This window comes from Triturus cristatus, chromosome 1_2, assembly GCF_964204655.1.
Source record: "Triturus cristatus chromosome 1_2, aTriCri1.1, whole genome shotgun sequence".
Lineage (NCBI taxonomy): Eukaryota > Metazoa > Chordata > Amphibia > Caudata > Salamandridae > Triturus > Triturus cristatus.
The window spans coordinates 434,154,024-434,177,056 of record NC_140580.1 but is presented as its reverse complement, the minus strand read 5'-3'; the positions used below and the strand labels follow the sequence as shown (position 1 = coordinate 434,177,056).

General features: G+C 49.5%; 1 protein-coding gene across 2 annotated transcripts in view; it reads right to left on the bottom strand.

The window, feature by feature from the left end:
• TNKS2 (tankyrase 2) overlaps nucleotides 1–23,033 on the bottom strand; it is a 689,601-nt gene that overhangs the window by 301,070 nt on the left and 365,498 nt on the right. For both annotated transcript variants that reach the window (XM_085605833.1, XM_085605841.1), the window contains one exon: nucleotides 18,404–18,524. In XM_085605833.1, the coding sequence (XP_085461959.1) occupies nucleotides 18,404–18,524 (121 nt within the window). The remainder of the gene's footprint in view (nucleotides 1–18,403; nucleotides 18,525–23,033) is intronic.

The following is a 23,033-nucleotide window of genomic DNA, read 5'->3' as shown; positions in this document are numbered from 1 at the left end:
TTGCTGTAGATGTGGATCTGGTTCAGAGGTGTCTGGAAGTCACTGCGCTGGTCAGTCTCTGCAGTCGGCCCTCGTAGGATCAGTCGCAAAGCAAGCAGCGGTCGCTGGATGGTGCCTGGTTGCCCAGGGTGGTCACTCCTTGGCCACAAGGGGGATTCTTCAGTCTTCTTCCGTAGTAGAATGTCGAAGGTCCAGAGTTTCTGTTCAAGATGGAGGTTCAGGATAATCTAAAGTCCTAGGGACTCAGCTCCCACTCTTATACTAATCTGGGGGGGCTGGGTTACCTACTAGGTCCCTCCTATGGGTGGGTCCAGGGAGGGGGGTGGTTACACCCCCTTCCCTTTGTCCAGTTCCGCGCCAGGACTGGGGCTGGAGTGCCCCAGCACCGGTTTGAACTGGACTATGCATGGAACACCCTGTGTGCCCCAGGCATGTCTCATTCCTTTTAGCCCTCCCTGCCCCAATACACTAAAGTCTGTCTGGGGAGGTGCTAGCACCTCCACAAGCAGGAAACCTATTGTCCAGGCCACCCTGGCTGGGAGTGCTCCCAGCTGCAGGAGGTCAGACTCGTGTCTGTGGCAGCAGCATCCATTTTGTGATGCTGAGGCTTTGGTCAGAGTTAAACAGCAAAGTAGGATTTTAACATGTCTCTCCCTCTAGAGGGGAGGAATAATATCCTCATCACCAGAAATGGTATGGGAGTATTATTCAAAAGTGTTAAACACCTTACACGACATGTTTCGATAAAGCCAAACCATAGTTACCATAACCGTGTAAGATAAGGTACTCAAGAGTATATGGTAGGCGATATAATAGAACAGCTATAAGGACATGGTTCCGAAAGCTGCAGACAGGCTCAGCTCATGCTAGAGCACCATCTCACATGAAGCACTCTGCCTCCAGGATTGTTAAGGCCTGTCATAGGAGTGGCTGATAGGTACACATGTGTCTATTGTGAGTGTAGATATAGGTATACTAGATCTAAGCAAGGGGTGATTACACAACCCTGCCCCAGCTGAGTGATCAGCCAGTTGTGTCAGATTGTAAGGCCAGGCCAGGGGTGGCATAATACATGCTGCAGCCCTGGTAGGCCTAGGGTACACCTATGCCCTGGGTACCTAGGGTACACTGTACAGGGTCCAATAAGGTGATCCTTACCAATTGGGTATGTACCTAGGGTACATGGAGTCCATTTTAAAGAGAGAGCAGACAGCCTAAGATCCTGAATGGCAGGATCTCAGGCCAACTAAGTCGAAAAACCAGCTAGACACTAGGCAAAAAGTTGGGGGTAACCATAGTCAGATATCCACCTTCCCACAATGATGACTAGACATTTTTGGTGGAATGTCTTTTGGGAGCGCACGAAAACGTAGCGCATATCCATTGCGCAGTATATTCAGCACCTAGCGATCTTTTGTGATGCTGACCCACTCTGCCAGATGTTGTGAAGCACTTCCTCCCACTGGAGTGGGCAACGGCGGCAGAGGAAGCCACTGTTCATGACTTTCCTCCTGCCTTCGCTGTGGTAGAGGACTGATGCTGGTGGCCTCCTCTACCTCGGCTGGCCTTTCCTCCTCGAAACTGCGATCTTCCCTGCGCTTTGCTCTGGGTCCACTGAGGGGTTTGAACCCTCTGTTGAGGCCCTTTGCGTTGGTTGGGTCTGTAGCGGCGTCGAAACTCCTTCTCCAGCCCAACCGCCTTGAGTGTCCAGCTCAGTTTTCATGCGGGTCATTTCCTCATCCGCATGCGTGCCGAAGAGAGAAGAGCCAGAGAATGGGAGGTTTAATATTCTCTGTTGAGCATCTGGCTTCAGCCCTGTCAGTTTCAACCAGGACGATCCTCTGGCGCACACCCCATGCGCGTAAGAATGAGCTGCCAGCACTGCCCCATCCGCTGCCGTGCTGATTGACTGATTAGCCACCAGAGATCCCTCTGTGATTATTTCGTTGAAGTCTTTTTGGTCCTCCTTTGGAAGCTTGGCTTTAAAACGGTCCAAAGAGTCCCAGAGGGCCCCATCGTAATGGCCAGGCAGCGCCGCCGCGCTGGAGACCTTCAGGGATGCAGCCGCTGACGTACAAGCTTTGCGACCCCATGAGTTTTGAGATCTGCTCTCTTTATCAGGAGGGACAGAGGAAGATGCCGATACTGCGCGAGTCTTCCTCGCTGCTGCTACTATCACAGAGTCCGCCGGAGGGTCCGACTTGACAAACACCGGATCAGAGGCAGCCGGCTTATACTTTTTTTGGATGCGAGCAGTTGAAGGTGTTAAAAAGGTGTCCATAACTGGTTCGAGGATTCCCGGAACCAAGAGAAGCAGGTCGAGACGCTGACTTTCTGGTGAAGAGTCTCAAAAATCACAGTTGTTGTGACCTGAGGAACTGACATTTGAATGTTGAGTTTGAGCGTCTCTCTGCAGGACCTCATGATATGTATTGATATCATCAATAGGCGAGACCCTGGATACTGGGCTGTCCGAAAGTGTGGGGGAGTAATCCCGCCTCGAGGACCGGGTGGATGAAGTAGACGGTGTTCTCCTACTCCACCAATGATCCCTAGATGTCTCAGCACGATCATCTCGACCCCTGGATCTCCCAGCACGCTCATCTCGCCTGGGGGAGCGCGATCTAGAGCGCTGTCTCACCGGTGACCACTCACATGCTCGTCTAGGCGGACTCACCCTGTCCACTTCTTCCACCAGTCTCTGGAGAGGAGACCTATGGTGCAGACTGGCATAGTCTTGCATCCTCCTAGTCGCCCCTGAATCCCGCCAGTGATGCACGGGCCGCAGCCATTCGTGCGACAGCTGAACCGCAGAAGTGGTCTCATGTGGTCTTGAAGGAGACCTGCGGACCTGGACAGTATCCTTGGGACGGCTTTGAGAAGTCACTGACCTCGGAGAAGCCCTTCTGGATGAGTGTGAGGATGAATGGCGCGAAGCTGACTCCGTCACCAGAACCACGGAGTCCCCAGACCTCACCGAGGCCTGTCTCGACGTCGAGCGTGCTCTTGACGTCGATCTGTGTGCATGCCGGGCCTCCCGTCTGCTAGACGTCGAACGCCTTGTCGACGGAGATCTGTGCCGATGAGAGGTAGGCGAAGAATGGTGCCTCGACGGCGAACGGCGATGTAAAGCCGATGACGGAGGGACCCTCTCTCTCGACGTCGAACGCCGAGTAGACAACGGCGGAGCAGTGTCCATTCTCGACGCAGACAGTCTGTGCGACGACGGCTGAGGGGTAGTTCTCGCCCTCGAAGCCGAACGCCGTCGAGACAACGACGGAGACCTCAACCTCTACACCGATCGTCGCCTGGTTGACGACGGCGGAGGAGTCTTCTTCGCTCTCGAAGTCGACCGCTGATGGAACTGCGACGACGAGAGAGAGCCCGCCCTCGACGACAGGGGTGATACTCCTCGACGCCGAGCGTCGCCTGGTTGACGCCGGCGGAGGGGTCTTATCTCTGGACGCCGAACGTCGCCGGGTTGAAGACGGCGGATGACTCTTCGACATCGACGACGTACCTTTTCTCGACGGCGAGCCCGCTGTCGAGGGTCTTTTTGAAGAGATATGTCCCATCTGAAGGTCTTTTTTCAGCGCCGAGCCCGACGCTGAAGGAGAAGGACGCAAGGACTTACTTCCAGAAGGCGTCCTGGACCTCTTGGAACCCTTCCTGACCGGAGATCTTCCTCTAGATGGATTCGCTAGGCCATATATGCGAATCCTTTCCCTGTCCTTCAAAGTTCGTTTGGACAGGTTCTGGCAGTGAGGACAGGTCTTAGGATCATGGTTCTCCGGCAAACATAGGATACAGACCCTATGGGAATCAGTCTTGGCCTTATTTTTGCCGCAAGAAGGGCAAGGTTCAAAAAGAGATGGCATTTTAGGTATTAAAAAATGCCTAAATTTGATTAAAAAAAAGACAGCTTCTTACTTGAACAGATGGAAAACGTCGAAGTAAGGTATAAAAAGTTGTTAAAAGTGAAATGATTTTCTGAGAGAAATCAGAAAAAAGTGGAGCTGTGTTGCCAGGATCCTTCCTGAAGGAGCCGGAAAGAACAACTGAGCTAACTGCCGCCCCTGAGGCATGATGGGAAGCTGGGGGGTTAGGTGTGCCTTAAAGGCACGGTGTCAGTTTATTGCTATGCAGCTACAGGTTAGCTTTTCAGTTTGGTTAGACTGGGTATTTGCAATGCAGCCTGGGAGCTTACTATGCTTTCAGTGGTTTATGAGAATTTCTACTGAATACTGAGCATTAAAACAGTTTCTAAACAATTTTTATGGTTGTTTCTCCTGTTTCTAATGCATGTTTTATATGTTTAGTGGAAATTCCTTACAGCATGTTTCAGCTCATGGGCGGGAATATTCTAATGCTTATGACTTTGATGAGGATCCCCTGGAAGAGAACCATAGGGTAACCTTCGCAGGACAGATGGGCCACTTGGACTCGGGTCATGGGCGTGGAGTGCAGAGGTTGGTCCGGAGGAGGTTTTGCGGTTCCTCAGGGCAGAGTTATCTTTCTTTTAAAGTTGGTTACTTCTTGAACAAGTCTGCTGTTCTCTGGATATCTTGATCTTTGTTGAAAGCAGGCAGTTCTCCCAAGTCTTTGGAGGTCACTGGGCTGAAGGACGGGTGGTCGTTTGGCGCAGGATCATCGAGGGCAACAGACAGACCAGTAGGGCTGAGGCCAAGTCAGTAGGTTTCTGCAGCCTTCTGTGCTTAAGCAATACTGTAGTGTGCAGCTCTTCTTTGGTCGTCAGAATCTAAAATCAGGGTCTGGGAAGCCACCTACATACTAGATTTAGGGGTGTTACAGGGGAGTAGCAGGTAAGGGCCAATGCGCCCCTTATCTGGTTTTATCTACACCCACCATGCCACCCTCCTGTTGGAAGGGGCAACGCCCTAGCCCTGATTGGATAAGTCCCACCATTTTCAAGATGGTGAGCACTGAAAAATGTGCTTCACTTCGCCTCCAGCACCAGAGGGGTGGAGTTGGGGCAGGGCGCGCACACCTCCTTTTCTCGCCAAGTCTTCCCACTGGTTCTCCCGCCATAAGTGGGGTTTGAACCGGGGTTTGCCATTTGCTCCTAGCAGCAGAGGCTGGTGTCGCATTACAAAGGCTGCAAGGCCTTTCAAGCTTTCCTCTTGAACACTGTGCTCGTCCTGAGGAGGTGGTAGGACACCTCCGCCCAGGATGGGCTTTGTTTCTGGCCTCAAAGAGCAGGGGGTCCAGAAACATATCTGGTGGTGGCAGGCTGCCTAAAACCAGTCAGAGACCATACCTGGGTTGGTAGGTTTTCAGAGGGCACCTCTGAGGTGCCGTCTGGGTACATATTTTAATGAACAAGTTACTTACCTTCGGTAACGATATATCTGTAAGAAACATTAGTTAGTTATAGATTCCTTACCTTAGAATTACCCCCAGGCATCAGACGGGATCTGGAAAGTTTTTTTTGTCAGCAGCGCGTCGGAAGGTGGCGTCGGTCAGCTCCGCGTCCGTCGTCGTCGTGGTCGTGGTCGTGGTCGCCGGGATGATATTGCGGCAGCTACTTAGACACCGCCCTCGCGCGCTCACGTCAGTTCTGTACACTACTTCCTGCGCCAGAAGCTCAGAGCCATGCAAGACACTGACCATTGGTGCACAAAACTAGGGCCCTGAAAGGATGTCCTTAAAACCTAGAAATCAGTTCGCAGAATGGGGAGGATGGGTGGGGCGGTAAGGAATCTATAACTAACTAATGTTTGTTACAGATATATCGTTACCGAAGGTAAGAAACTTGTGCATCTGAAACAAACACGTTAGTTATAGATTCCTTACCTTAGAATAGATAACCCAGCAATACTAAACCCGGTGGTGGGTCTGCGAACCAAGATCACAAGTGCTGGAGAACAGAACGGCTAAAGAAGCCATCTCTTCGGACTTGGCGGTCCAGGCAGTAGTGTTTGGTGAACGTGTGCAGTTATGCCCTCGTGGCTGCCTGACAGACGTCCTTCAGAGGCACTCCCCTTCCCAAGGCAGTAGTGGCTGCCGTCGCCATGGTGGAGTGAGCGCGCAGCCCGACTGGAGGCTCCTTTTTAGCTAGAGAGTAACAAGCGTTAATACACAACACGACCTATCGAGAAATGGTGAGTTTGTGTACAGCCTGACTCTGCTTTGCAACCAACAAAAAGTTGATCATCCACCCGGAACTGTTTTGTGCGATCCAGATAGGAGAGCACACGTTTTGGGTCCAGACGGTGGAGCCTCTCTTCTTCCTTTGAAGGATGCAGAGGAATAAAGAAGGTGGGCAAACTAATGGTCTGCCCGATATGAAAGGCAGTGACCACCTTAGGAAGGATGGATGGAAGGGTCCGGAGAAGGTGAGATAGGAAAGGAGGTTTTGAAGAAAGAGCCTGGAGCTCACTCACTCTTCTAGCAGAAGTGATGTCTAACAGGAAAGCAGTTTTAAGAGTCAGAAGGCGTTATGCAGTGGCTCAAAGGGAGCACACATGAGATAGGTTAGGAGAAGGTTCAAGTCCCACTGAGGCATAACGAAGGGGGTTGGAGGAAAAAGATGCGTTAAGCCTTTTAGGAAACGGTTAACTACCGGGGACTTGAAAAGAGAGGGCTGATCTGGCAACCGAAGGAAGGCAGAGATGGCTGAAAGATAGCCCTTGATAGCGCCAAGAGCAGAGCCCTGATGGGCTAAAGAGAAGAAACAAGAGTACTTCAGAAAGAGGGGCAGAAAGGGGATCCACAGCCTTTTCTGAGGACCATACCAAAAATGTGTTCCACCTACAGGAGTATACCGTCTTAGTGGAGGGACGCCTGACTGCCAAGATTACATCACAGACTTCAGGAGGCAGGTCGAAAGACATCAACTGTTGTCGCTCAATCTCAACGCAAGGAGGTGGAGACTGGACAGGTTCGGGCAAGAACCATCCCCTGCTAATGCGACAGAAGATCCTCCCATGGAGGCAGTCTGATCGGAGGATCGATGGCCATGTTGAGCAGCTCGGGATACCAGACTGTTCGTGCCCAATCCAGTGCCACAAGAATGACTTGGGCCCGGTCGTGCCTGATCTTCTTCAGAACTCTAGGCAGAAGTAGTATAGGCCGAAAGGCGTACAACAAACCGCAACAGTGCCGCCTCGGAAATTCCATCGAGCAGAATTGCTGACATTGCGCGTTCTCTTTGGTGGTGAATAGATCTAACCAAGCCTCTCCCCACTGTTGAACGAGACCTTGCACCACCTCTGAGTGAAGACGCCATTCGTGATCATCATGCACCTCCAACTGAGTTTGTCCGCCCTGGCGTTCAGAGAACCGGCCAGGTGTTGAACCACCAGGAAATGTCCTGATGTTCCAGCCATGTCCAGAGGCGGAGGGCCTCCTGACATAGGGTCCACGACCCCACCCTGCCCTGTTTGTTGCAATACCACATGGCGGTGGTGTTGTCTGTGAACACCTGCACTACTCTTCCCTGAACAGAGGGAAGGAATGCCTTCAGTGCAAGACGAACGCCCGGAGCTTGATGTGAAGCCCAGACTCTGCCGGAGACCAGAGGCCTCTGATCTCCGCCTCTCCCATGTGGCCTCCCCATCCCAGAAGGGATGCGGCCGTCACCACAGTTGTCAGGTTGGGGAAGGGAGAGGGATCTGCCATTGACCCAATCCTGATTCGTAAGCCACCACTGCAGTTGTTGGGCAGTGCCCTCCGAGATATGGACACAATCTGACAGTTTGCCCTGATGCTGAGCCCACTGGAACTTCAGGTCCCACTGCAGAGCCAGCATATGCCACCTGGCATGATCGACCAGCAGGATGCAGAAGGCCATGAGGCCCAGCACCCTCAGGGTCATTCTGACCGAAACCTGAGATAGAGGCTGAAAGATCGGAATCATAGCCTGAATATCCTGGACTCGCTGTTCGGGAGGATAGATCCGAAACCGCCTCGTGCCCAGAACCGCTCCAATGAAGAGGAGCTTCTGAGAAGAAATCAGGTGTGACTTAGGCACATTGAAGGAGAACCCCAGCAAATGCAGGAGGTTGGCCGTAGTCTGGAGGTGGGAGACGAATGCCTGGGGCGAGCCCACCTTCAACAGCCAGTCGCCGAGAAAGAGGAAGACTAAAACCCCTGATCTGCGCAGGTGAGCTGCGACCACCGGCATCACTTTCGTGAACAACCGAGTGGCGCTGGTAAGGCCAAAGGGTAGCACAGTAACCTGAAAGTGCTCGTGGCCTACCGTGAACCGTAGGTAACACCAGTGGGCCGGCAGGACAGAGATGTGAAAATAAGCGTCCTGCAAGTCCAACGCTACCAGCCAGTCTTGCGGGTCGAGGGCAGACAAAACCTGAGCAAGTGTCAACTTCTTGAACTTCTACTTCCGGAGGAAGCGATTGACGTCCCAGAGATCCAAGATAGGACGCAGGCCATTGTCCTTCTTGGGGACCAGAAAGCAGTGGGAGTAACAACCACAACCTACTTCTGGGACAGGAACGCGCTTGATGGCTTCCTTGGCCAAGAGAGGCGTAAATTACTGCTGGAGAAGGGCCAGATGATCCTCCGACATGCAGTGGTATCTTGGTGGCATGGCTGGAGGGGTAATCTCGAAGGGGAGGGAGTAGCACCTTCGGACTATTTGCAAAACCTACCTGTGCGACATGAAAGTGCGCCAGTCGGGGGAGGTGATGGCGAATCCTGCCACCCACTGGCGTTTGATGGGACTGAAAGGTCAGACTAGAAGGGTTTGGAGGCTGCTGCAGAGGGGGAGGGGGGTGGAATGGCCCACCCGATGGCCCCTGGAACCACGCCGGTTGTTTCCACGTCCCCAGAAGTGTAAAGGTTGGGTAACTTGCTGTGGCCTGAGACCCTGGGTGGGACGTAGCGGGGCATCCCTTCCGTAGCCACGAAAGGGGCGAAAAGCAGACTGCGCCGGACGGGTGGAGAGGCCAAGGACTTGGCCGTAGCCGATGAGTCCTTGAAGCGCTCTAGGGCGTTGTCTGCTTTGTCGCCAAAAAGGGGACGCCCATCAAAGGGCATGTCTATCAAGATGTTCTGGACATTCCCTGAAAACCCAGTGGACCTCATCCAGGCATAGCGACGAAGTGCTACCGACATAGAAATGGTCCTGCCCAGAGAGTCGGCGGGTCCAGCCCACAACAGATTGTAAACTTTGCTGCATCTTTCCCGGCAGCAACAGCCTGGGAGAGCCCTGCCTGGGCCTCGTCTGGACAATGAGCCAGCACTTGCGCCAACATATCCCACACTGAGGGCGAATAACGGCCCAAGAGACATGCGGTGTTTACGGACCGCAGTCCTAAGATGGCAGAAGAGAAAATCTTTCTTGCCAAGGTGGTCCAGCCTCTTGGATTCCCTTTCCGGTTGAGCGGTAGTGAAGGAGCTTTTGGAGGTGGAAGCTTGAACTACCAGGGTCTCAGGGGTGGGTTGTTGGGAGAGGAAAGTGAGGACGCCCGGAGCCAGGCGGTGGCGTCAGGCAATCATCCTGTCCACGGGAGCCCCCCCGTGTTGGGACTGGACCACGTGCCCAAAAGGACATCTGTGAGTGCCTCATTGAACGGCAGCAGGGGCTCCGAAGAGCTCGCAGCCGGTTGAAGCACCTCTGTCAGGAGGTTAGTCCTGACCGCCACCGTATGAAGCTCGAGGTTGAGAGCTTCAGCCGCCTACGTAACACCACTGCATATGACGCTCCCTCCTCCACAGCCATGGTAGGAGGAGACTACATGCCAAGGTCAGGAGAGGTGTCAAGACCACGGGCATCCCCCAGTTCCTCTCTCCAGTCCTGCTTAGTATCTAACTGGTCAGTTAAAGGGTCACCTGACCCCTCCCAGTCCTACCAATCATCCTTCAGGTGCCACTGTTGTAGAAAAGGGACCCGAGTCCGTGGGGACTAAAGGCGCGCCGGCGTGGTCAGTCCGTCCAAAGATGGCATGCATCGCCTCGTAGAGCGTACAAAACTGGGCGGGGGTCGCTCTGGGTCCCGGAAAAGGAGGGAAGCTTGGAGTCGACCCTTCGGGCACCGCGGGCGGAGCGCCACCACCCGAGACGCTCGTCGGATCGGCCGACCGACGAGGAGAAGTCTAAGAGCGACGATGCTTCTTCGACTTCTTCTTATGCTACGACTTATCCAACCCGGAGTGCGAAGACTTCGATGATTTCGAACCGGAATGGTGGTGGCTCCTCAACCTCCCTCTCGACCGGGACCTCGAATGGCGCGGAGCCGACTGTCAGCATTCAAGCAGCTTTCGGGACCGCTCCCGCAAAGCCTTAGGCGCCATCGACCGACAGTCGGAGCACAACTTGGGGTCGTGGTCGCGCTCCAGGCAAAAGAGGCATCCCTTGTGCACCTGTTTGGAGTTGGAGACTCCAAACAAGAAGTCGTCAAAAGTCGAGAAAAAATGACTGAGGTACAGCTCTTTCCGGATCTGCGCTAGCTGGTGCATAAAAAGAAAGAACTGACGTCAGCGTGCGAGAGCGCCGTCTAAGTAGCTGCCGCGACATCATCCCGGCAACCACGACGCCGACGACGGACGTGGAGCCAACTGACACCACTTTCCGACACGCAGAGGTACTGCTGACGGAAAAACTTTCAGGATCCAGTCTGACGACTGGGAGTTATTCTAAGGTAAGGAATCTATAACCAACGTGTTTCTTTCAGATAAACCCCACACTGGCATCAGTGTGGATTAATTAAGAGGAGTTGTTTGGTACCAAACACTCATGGGTTCTGTGAAGCCATCATGGTGGTGGAGAACTCAAGTTGTTGAGTTTCCATCCCATGGCTTCACTAGCACTTACAATATTAAGAATAGACTTCGATATTGTAGGGGTAGATCTGCTCATGCGCATTAAAGTTCTGACTGTGATGTGACGATTGGGCAAAAACAGAGGTACGAACTGCTGGGATGCAAACATCCTCTGATGCTTGACGTGGACTTTGTCTGTGACTGCACTGTCCACAGGAGGGGCTGAATCCCAAGCCATGAAGCATGGATCTTGCAGCTTGGGTATAAGCTAAGCATTGTTGCTTGCCTGCGCTTTTCATCAGCCCAACGTCGATGTAGTGGAAAACATGGATATTCCCCCTGCTAGGTGAGTGACTACCACTACTAGGCACTTTGTGAAAATCCTTGGAGCAGCGGTACCCACAAAAGGAGACACTATGAATTGATAATGTTGACCACTTACTACAAACAGCAGGTAGCGCCCGTTGGCAGTATGGACAGGTAGGTGAAAGCAGGAGTTCTTCAAGACTAGCGCGGTCATTTAGTCACGTTGGTGATGCAGGGAGAGGACATCCCGCAGTGCAGCCATGAGGAAATGTTCCGGCAGGATGTATTGATTGAGAGGCCAGATGTCCAAGATTAGTCTGCGGGACCGTTCTTCTGATTTTTTTTTTTTTAAAGTAGAGGCTGTTGCTCTGGTGGTAAGGAGAACTCTTGGACCTCTTCCTCTAGAGGGCTGAGATGTTCTCTACTGAGCATGTGTGTGTGGGGAGGGGTATGTTGGGAGGAGTTGTGAGAAGATTTAGGCAGCAGCCATGGTGAACCACTGCGAGTACCCACTGACCGGATGTGATTTCCTCCCAGCAGGAAAGGAAATACTACACTACTACAATCTCACTACAGGTGACAATGTGATCAGGGTAAGGTGGGGGCAAGTCAGTGCTTAGAGATGGAGTCCACTTTGCTGGAGCTGCCTCTATCCTTGCTGTTACTGCCCCAGCAGGCGCCCCAAATGCACCCCTGCCTGCCTGTTGGTGGAAAGACTGCTGCTGACTCTGGTCTAAGTGGGTGGTGTAAGGTAAGTAGCCTTAGCCTGTCCTCGAGGCGGCTGACTGTGAAAGGAGCCTCTGGAAACCAGAGTCTAAAGGGCACCTATTGATTTTGCGATGCCAGTGTCCTTTGTCTTCTCCAGCATCTCATCAACCTGGGGCCCAAATAGTTGTTACAACTGAAAGGCAGCTTGGGGATATGCTGTGGAACCTCCAATTTAAACCCAGAGACACAGAAAAAAAATAAGGCGTTTGAGAAGACACTGGTGTGGATTCTCTGAGAGGCATCGAAGGCACAACAGATGGTAGTGTTGGAGATGGCATTTTCCTCTTTCACTAAACTCCTCTGGGAGATGCTTTATCAGCTTCTACATTTCCCTTCACTGTGCTCATAGCAAGAGATGAGTCCCACAGAGTTGGCTATGTGCCAGTTTGGTAACCGAGCCTATGAACACCCTCTTGCCAGATGTGTCCAGCATCTTGCTCTCCCAGTAAGCAGTCACCTGTGGCTTCAGCAGAAACCCGCTTGCGGGCAGTATGCATGATCAGAGAGTAGGATCTGGGCATGGTCCCCGATGCAGATAGGTTACTCTGGGAAGGGCTTGTACTTCATCATGACACTGGGTGTTATCACCCTGACCTTTACTGGATCCCTCGCCCAGAGGCTTGACATCTTATTGTTCCCTAAGGTGGTCTGTGAGCTCTGGCTTGAAGGATGTGTCCCACAGCTCAGCAGGGTCAAAAGGACTGCCTGGGTCATAAGAGGAGTATAGAGATCCCTCTGGTGACTCTGATGGAGGGAGAATAGAGGTGGACATTGTTGTGATGGTGGAGCGAGGGAGGCAGTAGAAGTGGAGTATAAGGGGTCGGGGGGGGGGCTACCTCGTTCGCTACGCTTTTTGGGCATGGGCCCAGAGGGGTTTCCAATGCAGGGTCTTCCTCAAATGCAAGTCTCCTCTTCTGAGGAGTCTCTGTGGATATTGAAAGGGTTTCTACCTTGCATTAAGCTCCTTCTGTAGCTTCTGGAGGATGGCCTTCTCTGAAACCTCAGAGCAGAGTTTGAGGGTTTTCTCAGTGTTGAGGTTGGCTTCGAAGTAGACTGGGGCTTAGGTGCGGAGGTCCTTGGAGCCTTCAGCTTAGAGTGAAGTAGAGGCTTATTGGTGGCATTGGCTAAAAGGTCAATGTCCTTTAATAAGTTCTTCTTCGGATCCGAGGTCTTTGTTCACTGCTGCCTGGAGCCTGTGGTGTTTTGCACAAAGAGCTAGACACCAGACTCCCTCAGGAGCGGGGCTCTGCCTTGGCATTTTGGGAGGCTTGTTGTGTGCGTGTCAGAGCAGGGCATACTTAGGACCCTGGCAAAGGTCTTCATTCAAGGGCCGCTGGTTGTGGATAACTGTGGAGGATCCCTTTCCACCTCAGAGTCCGAGGCACTGAATGTGATGGTATTTGAGCTGGGGGCTGGCTGAAGCTATAGGATGCCTGAAGGGCTGGCATCCTTACCTTTATCAGCGCCAAAGGGGTCTTCCTTGCCGAAGATGTTAGGTGTTGGCAACGGGCTGCATGTGTATCTTTCATACTAGATTCTCCCTTCATTACCATGGAGTCTTCCTCAACTAGAAGGAGAGGCAGGCTTCACTCGAGGGTTGTCATGGTCGGGGAGGACATAGAAGTTACAAACCTCATGGTGATTCATCCACAGGTACTTTGAGTAGCACCGAAGGTAGTACTGAAAGGGCCTTTGTTGTATTACCCTGCGTAGATCGTATTTCTGCAGTGTTAAAGGTCTATGCAAGAGTGCACGTGGCCATGGGAACAGGCAATCGGGCCTTGGCAATTAGGCACTTGATCAGTGGACCTCAGTCTTTGGAAAGTGTTGTCAAAACAAATGCGGACCCCAAAGATTTTTCCAACTCAGCGTGTCAGATTCACAATGCAAACCTGAAGAAATATGTGACTCGAAAGCCTTCTTCAAAGAAAAACAACTTGTAAACTCCGAGACCAACACTAGATGGCAAGAACATGTATATCTACAGCAAGACCTGCTACAATCCTATTGTTACAGGTACGAAAACATGTTTCTTGCAGAGCGTGGATCTCTTCTTGCTTCAGATGCTGTGCATCGGCCATGTAGCAGTTTTAATCAGCCGAGGAGGTTGGGCTAGAAAAATGAGAGATTGCAACTAGATGCTTTAAAACAGCCTGCTCCCTTGTGACTCCTATATTTAGACATCCACACAATGATTAGGGAATGTGCGCACTGACCAAGTTGCTGAGCTACAAGACAAATGTAGGAAGCAGGCTCTTTATAGGATATATCAAAATGAGATACATAGTGCAAAGAGTCCAGGGGTTCCCTTACAAGTGGACAGGGGTTTGCTCTAGCAATCCCAAGGTGCTCTTCTAGTGTGGTCGAGCAGCCTTAGGCTTATCAGAGGGGAGTGTTAGACATCTGCAAATACACATAATAGTCAATAAATTATATACATGACTCAATAAGAAGATCCACACCAATTTGTAAAAAATAAACATGTTATTTATATTTACACACCAGAACAAATGTGATCAGGTAAGTACGTTTTGCAATAGAAATACTTTTGCATTCAAAAAGTCAACAGTGCAATTTTTAGAAGTTGCAATGTTATCCTGTGGGAGGAAGATCAATTACAGCATTCAGGTACAGTACAGCGACTTACGGGACCAATCTCCAGGAGGTAAAGTGAGTGGTGGATAAGGTTCAAGGTAGCACCAGCAGAATACCACCAGTGTCACTAGAGCAGCCGGGTACAAACAGCGTCCGGTGCCCAATGTTAATCTATGGGGATCGTTCTTTACATTAAGAGGCAGAGGCTGCAGGCTTTGACTGAGAGGCCAGTCGGGCTGAGTCAACAGCTCTGACAAAGGGGGTCAGCTCCTTCCTGTGAGCCAGACTTGCATTTGAAGCTCTCCTATATTGGAATGCTAATCAGCAAGTAATGTTTCTTCACTCCTGAGAGCAACGGCTCTCCCCCTTGGGGGTCAGACACTCGTCTCTGGTGGCAGGCTGTCAGAAACCAGTCAGCCAACACACCAGGGTCTGAAAGGTTTTCAGGAGGCACTCCAGCACATGTTTTAAAATGGCTTCCCTGTTCATTTGCACTGGCAGTAATGGGACTGACCAGCACAGAGGCACATCTGCTCATGTAGGTTTGCCCTCACATGTAATATAAAGCACCCTGCCTTAGGGCTGTAAGGCCTGCTGTAGGGGTGACTTACAAAAACTACATGCAGTGTTAGAAGACATGGCACACAGGGATATGTGTCATGTCGTGTTTTAACTTTGGTCTTCACCAAAACAGGCAGCCTGCAATGTCAGTCTTGCATGTGTTTGGTGAGGGGTCTCTTAGGGTGGCACAATTTATTTGTGCTACAGCCCTGAGAGACCCTTCTTTAGTACCTCATGCCCTAGGTACCAGGGGTACCATTTACCAGGGACCTAGAGAAAGTACTATGGGTATTGCCAAGTGGGGGGAAACAATTGTCCAGTTTTAGGGAAAGAACACTGGTGCTGGGGGATCTGGTTAACAGGAACCCAGTACACTTTCAGTCAAAGCTGCATCAGATACGAAGCAAAAAGTGGGGGGTACTGCAATAAGAACTCAGCTTCCAAATACAATGTTAATATAGACATTTGATAAGGAGACTAGTGTGGCACCTTTATTCTAGAGTGTGTACTTGGTGTATGCTTTGAGCTTTTCCTGCCACATTGTAGCATGTTTGGATTGTATGAACTAGCCACCTTGCTACTGTCCCTTTTCATACTCATAAGCCCCCAGCTTTGAGCTGAGCAAGTCACAAATAACTGTTTGCTCTTTCTCATTGATTACATTTCCTGAATACAGAACATACTAGATGTCCTCACATCAATGTTGTGCAAGATTCTTTCTGCCTGTGTAGAAAAAGGCCATGACTTGGTTGACATGAAAGTGACAAACCACCCTAGTAATAAACTGCAAGTTTGTTCTTGTAACTACTCTGTCCCTGTATATTTGGAGATGTGGCTCCTGAGTACTTATAGCATGAAGAACCCCTATTATTCTTACCAAGGGGGTTGTAACGAGGAAGGCTTATTAAAACAAATAAATGGTGTGTTAGATTTGCACATTGGCTCACAGGAATGCTTCATGAGTTGTGCTAGAACCCATATAGGTGCTGGAGTGGAGCAGAAATTATTTTTACTCCTTCTAAAAAACGTTTTGATTAATGGGAAAATTAAAAGGTTGCTTTTAGATGGTTCTTTTGTGAAACAATTTAAGCAGATGGGTATAATTGTGTAGATGTATAGGGGAGTTTAGAGGCCAGCAGGTGCAGTCAGTACTTGTTAACTGTCACGTAATTTTTACAGTGGTCTAGGACATTATCATAAGGGCTACTGAACAAATCTTGCCCACTTGGCTGCATGATATTTCCTTATGTGAACTTTTTTGCCTCCCTGATTCCGTCCATGCTTTTTTTGTAGAGCCAAACCGCTAAGCTGCTGTTTACCGGGTCTGGGTGACATACTTTCCTACACTGCAATGTTAAAATCACCATTAGGTGTAAAGACCATATCTGATGAGCCCACTGCAAGGCTTGTTAGTATTACTGTCTTGTTTCTACCCTTATTGAACACTTGTTAAGACAGGGGAATTTGCGGTAAGGCTTAAGCAAAAATCCCTGACTAATTCATTGACTGCACCAAACAAAGTGATAGATTGAATGTTTCAATTAATTTCAGTATCTTGAGATCACTCAGCACCACATTCCAGTCCATTGTTTTTTGGGCTAATATCCACTCTGGACCGACCTGGTGTATGATAATCCATTTTGGTCCAGCTCCAAACGGGGCAGTCAAGCCTAACTGCCAGGCCATGCCCCTCCCGATAGGAAAACAAATGACACCACACCAGTTTCTGCCTGCTAACTACTCGTGAGTCCTGAGGCAGAGTGAGCACAGGACCCCTGTCTGCGCTTACCCATTGCACTTAGGCTATAAGCTGAAACAAACAACCAGGTGATGGATGGAACACTTGAATTAATCTTAACAAATGGCATTCGCTTGGGCTGCATTCACCAGCACGGCCACTCTAGACAGAGATTATCCATATGTAAATCAGTCTTGGTTCTAACCTCAATAGGAACAGTATTGCCCAAACTGCAAGGCCATGGCCCCTCCATAAGGGAACCAGATTCAGCGTACTTGGGCCTCACTGGTGAGACAGATTCAGTCTTGTAGAAGAGTGAGCACAGAAACCACTTTCACGCACAGCCATCACACTTAAGGCATCAACTGCATCAAATATAATCGTTTTAGTCCAATATGACACTATGGGAGAGACCTAACAAATACAAATCAGTCTTGTTTCTGCTCCAATAAGAACAACTCTGTTCAGCGAAGAACTGGCTTGGCTTTCAGTTATAGTTAAGTGAGGGTCCACAGAAGTCAAAAGGGTAAGAACCACTACTCTAAGCCAAGCATGCCTAATCGAAATTGTGCCAGTTTATAATTGTCTGATTGTCATGTTTGCAGCATCCAGTGACTACTTTAGGCAAGTGTTGGCAATAGTCTTTCCCTCTTGTATGACAGACCTTGCTCTTTTCTTAAACTAAGCAAGCAGGTGTTGCATGAGTTTTCTTATTTCTTTCAACTGTTGGTTGCCAAACCTTCCAAGCAGATCACTGGAATTGGTTATTCTCAAATGTATGCTGCCACTGTTGCCATTTCTCTACCCAGTGCCTTCAACCACTTGTTGTCTTTGTCCAGAGGAGAGCCCAAAGAGGACAGTGCATTCGCCCCATGTGCGCAGCAGTGACTATCCCTAAATGTGCTGGCGCATTAATCTTTGTGTATGGTGTGTTCTGAGAGAGATTGTATGCTTTTTCTCTACCCTTGGAGTTACTGCCTTGAAGGATGATGGCTCTCAGATTGCCTCTTGTGGGTAGTGTATCCTCATTTGCCAACATGCCCCATGCTGGCTTTCGTCCTCTAGGATTATCTGTGATTCGTCCTCAAATTCTCGTGTGGATCTTCCCTTGGCTCAGGAATTTTTCATAGGGGTCTGACAACACCTCTGGTCGACGCCCACAGAGAAAAAAGTAGGGACTCTTCAGGAACTAAACACTAGATGGAAGAATAGTGCACAGTATTTGAACTGAGAAGAGATTGATGCTGAAAACGTATAGACAGTAATAGGGATTTATGCAGTGTGATTTTCCTGATACTTGCCATTTCTTCATCAATCTGCTACAGGCCACATATGCAGAGGGAATGTCGGGAGCTTCCAAAGGTGTACCAGAGGTTCTACATTTGTACAGGCAGGCACAAATGATCATCAAGGTCTGTTTGAAAGCCTGTGCCTACTCCTGTGAAGCTACAAGTGCTGGAAGACTTACCTTATTCAAGACAAAGAAAGGCTTAGATTACATCAGCACTAGTATCTTGTAAGGGTGCAAATTATGCAAGTACAACACTTTCTGATGGTTTTTGGAGACCCACAGGCCAACAATCACTACCTACTGTAGGAGATATAGGAGTATTTAACTTAAACTTGATGACTAAGATTCTTACAAACGAAGCTACTGAAAATATACATGCATGAAAATATTTCTGTACTGTACCTTGTTGCCCAGAGATCAATCGTTCAGCATACTTGATGATTTTATGCCTGTGGCCGTAGGCATTAATACCAATGTCCTTTAACTCTTTATGTCCCATTTCAAAAAGTACATCTAGTGTAATCTAAAACAAAGGCAAAATGTTTAATTGACAGATGTTTTGCGACCGAGTTCATTTCTTAATTTAAATATTTCTAAAACAATGTTGAAAAAAGCAATTTTTGAATATACCCTTACAATGGTCATGATCGTATCTATCCACAGGTACTGTAGCCGAGACTAACTCTGGCACAAAATAACACTGAAATGTAGATGTTCTATGAGATTACATATTGGTCGACATCAAATATCAGCACATCCTCAATGACGGACTGTAAAAACCCACAGGACGACTGAAAATATCATGATCAATTGTGGGTTGTAGGCATGGGACACAGACGTATGAAGACCTCTTTCCGCTACCGAATCAGGGTTTTGGAAAAACACTGGTAACTCTACTGATTGATTAAGATGAAAAGCCGAGATTACTTTGGGAAAGAATTTTGGATTTGTCCTAAGAACCACTTTGCTACGATGTATTGGGAAGAATGGTTCTTGTATGGTTAAAGCCTGGATCTCACCTGGTTGTCCCCACATTTGGAAAAAGGGTTGAAGAACTTCCGGATGAAGTTCCCATTCGTGTATCTGTTGAGTTTAACGACTTAACAGGTCCGCAATCTGATTGGTCACTCCTGACAGATGTTCGCCAGAAGATATATGTTTTGTGGAATGGACCATCTCCATATGTTTTGCGCTACGTGAGACAACTGCAAAGAGTGTGTTCCTCCTTGTTTGTGTATGTAATACATGGCTGTCATATTGTCCGTGCGGACAGGACAGTTTTGCTGAGGAGATGTGTTTGGAATTACTTTAACGCTAGAAATATTGTTAGTAATTCTAGTTGATTGGTGTGGAGCGCTTTTTGTTGGGTGGTCCACCAGCCCTGAATTGTGTGGTTTAGGAGATGGGCACCCCAGCCGGTGAGTGATCCGTCTGCTGGAACGGCCGCCCCCTGGAAAGATTTTGTGTGTTCCACCACTGCAGAGAGCGATAGGTGCGGCTGTCCACCAACACCAGGTCTGTAAGTTGACCTTGAGCCTGGTTCCACTGACGAGCGAAGCATTCTTGTAAAGGGCGCATCTGAAGTCTTGCATGAGGTACAATGAAAATGCAAGTGGCCTTCATCCCTATGAGCTGAATAAACACTCGTGCTGAAAGAGTGTGTTGGGGTTGAAACTTGGTGATGAGAGTTTGCATACTGGATATCCTGGCTGGATTGGCATGCTAGGGCTTTGGAAGTGTCTATTGTGGCTCCTAGATACTAATGTAGGTAGGAGGGATGAAGGCGTGACTTGGTATAGTTTACTGTAAATCCCAAGTCGTGTAGCAGTTGAATGGTTTGATAAGTATGGCGAACACACTGGTTGTGTGACTCGGCTTTTATCAGTCAATCATCCAGGTATGGAAATACATGGATTCGCTACCTTCGCAAGTGCGCTGCAACTACCGCAAGGCACTTTGTGAATACCCTAGGTGCTGTGGTCACCCTGAATGAGAGAACTTTGAATGGATAGTGTTGTCCATCCACTGTGAACCTTAGATTATTTCCTGTGAGCAGGATGTATGGGAATATGGAAGTAGACGTCTTTGAGATCTAGTGTGGCAAGGAAGTCGCCTTGTTGAAGCAGAAGGACTTGTTGAAGAGTGATCATGTGAAAATGATCAGACTGTATGTATAGATTGAGAGGTCTGAGTTCCAGTATTGGCCGTAGAGTACCGTCCTTTTTGGGGATTAGCAAATACAGGGAGTATACTCCTGTCCATTGATGTTGCATGGGGACTGGTTCTATGGCATGCTATTAACCGTCTCACTGCTTGAGTATTAGTTAACATTCAGTGGTGACGTCGGTCCCCTGGCGGGGCCTCTCCTGTGTGATGCACATGTGTGGTATTTCCGAGTGTAATGCATTTTCTAACGCCCCCCGCAGAAGGAAGCGGGCAGGGGGCGGAGGGCTTGTACCACCCCAGAAGTCCTGCCAGCAGCCCGGAACACCGGAGCCCAGCTGCTAGCCTCGGCGGTAGCCCACGCAGTGCCAGCCCCCACAGACCAGTCCAGGGGGCCCCGCCAACGACTACAACCGCCTGGAGGACCTTCTTGGCATCAACGAAAGAGAGATGACCCCTCGGGTAAAGTCCGCTCTTTTATCATTGTCACTTCTAGTGTCTGGCCAAGGACAGCCTTAGCCGTCTTTTGCAAGCGCTTTCAACGTCTCGTCGGGGGTAGTAGGCGCTATATCAATGCAATAACAATACAAATAAGATTGATGCACGCCAAGGGCATGTCTTCTCCGATGGCTACACAGTGCCATGGACTTTACATTATGTCTACTTGGTTGCCTCAAATGTTTAAATCGGACTTTGTATATTTATTTGCATATATAGATGTGTACACATTTATAGCAATGCTCCTACCAGCTGCTGCCCGTCTACCTGCCCCAGCCCCTCCCACTCTCCATTGTAGTCAGCTTACCCTGAGCACCTCCCTCTTGTCTGTGCCCCCTCTCGCTTACCCCTCCCCCTTTCTCCTTGTTGTTTCCCACCCCCTCGCTTGCAATAAACAAGAACATGCTAGCTGCATCAGTGATTCTTCCCCCACACCCTCCGTCCTTGGTGCCACCGCGCCTTCCCTTCCTGTTGCCTCCAGTCCCGATGCCCGCCCCATAGCAATAAAGTAAGAAAGCACTATGGCGCGGCATTCACTCAAAGCATCGGTGCTTTTTGCCAGGCATGCTGCACAACAGCCTCTCTGCTGTACATCATGGCTAGAAACACATTGAGAAAGCCAATTGTTCTCTCAGAGGCGATACACATTGGCTTTGCAACAGTTAACAGGTGGGGATGGTAGTGGTCATTTTATAATGGTGAAAGACTGGTGCTAGGCCCGTTCACTTCTGCACAATCAGTGCTTGCTTACATCTACACTACAACCGCAGTGCACACAGACGGACAATGAATCCATGTATTAAAGTTGCCGCACTTTGTGGCAACTGCTGCTTACCTACCCCGGAGATAAGCCACCCACAACCTTTCAGTTGTTGCAGGGTCGCCACTTTAGCAACAGCGTGCTGCGGCTCCACGGGGGGCTAATCCCCACAGCCAGCGGCACACCTCCACACTTGGGGGCTTGTACAGACACCCTGGCGCCCCACGGTTTGGTGATCTTGTAAAATGATGACATAGCACTGCAAAATATCCTCCTAATTCTTTCAAGGCGCGCGCTTGGTGCCATATTTGTTTGCCGCACTGTTGTATTTCTCTTGCAAGTAAGTGTGTGTGTTTGTTTGTGTGTTTTAAGACTATACTCGCCCAAACTCACCAGGTGGCCGAGATACTATTTTCGGACATGGCCCTACGGAGGGCTGCATGTGCCAATAACTTTTCACTCTTTTTTTTTTTCCTGATTGATTCAAACTCTCATACCCATCCTGTGACTCCACTGCAGACAGGTACTACCCTGCCCCACCCATGCCCTTCTCCGGTTGTTTGGCCACTGGGGACTTTTTCCAGCTCTGGGAAGTCCGTGAAAGGGAAACAGTCTCTTAGTATTGGCTGCATGAGGGTGCAGGACTGACCTGCCGCCTCTCCACCACCTCCTCTGAAGTGAAGCCCTCCGTGCCTGTCTTCACTCACCACTGGCTCTGTGTTTCCGCCTCTCTTCTGTGTGATGCCTCTGGTGCAGTGCTGGGCCCGGGCAAAGGGAGACGCTCTGCTTGTAATGGGAACACATCTCTGTGACCCATAATTTGGGATCCCTGGGTGGGGTAAATATTATCATCATCTTATACGCACTGACCTTAAAGAAATTGGCAACAAAAACTGCTATAGTGGTGGCATTACGGCAGAGCTTCCAACTTTATAACTGGGAAACCCTGTTTGAATCCCAGCGATGGATCAACATCCTGTGATTCTGTGCAAATCATGTAATCTCTCCCTGCCTACAAAAAGTAAATGTGTACTTGTGTAATGTAAATGGGGCTCATGTAAAGTGCTCCAATACCTTCGGGTCGAGTTCGCTCTTTATAAAAACTAAAACAAGCATTAAAAATCTAATAGGTCTTGCCTTTCATTAAGTTAAAGCCATTTGCTTTGTTATACAATACCATTAGCAAAGCAAATGGATTTAACTTAATGAAAGGCGAGACCTATTGCATTTTCAATGCTTGTTTCTAAAGCTGTATCTACAGCGGGACCAAAAAGTTGTTCCTGATTGAACGGCTGATTGAGGATAGTTGTTTGTACCTCCTATTTGAAACTAGAAATTCGCAGCCAGGCATGTCTTCTTAGTAACACCCTAGTGTTGACGGATCTAGATGCGGTATCTGCTGCATCGAGGGCACATTTAATTGATGCATTTGTTAATAATTTGCCTTCTTGAATCACAGCATTGGCTTTGATTTTGTATTGATCAGACAAATGCTGCATTAGGGATTCAAGCTCGTCGTAATGAGCCCTATCGTACCTGGCAAGTAATGCCTGCGCATTGGCTATCCTCCAGTGATTAGCTGCCTGGGCAGCAACTCGCTTGCCCGAAGCG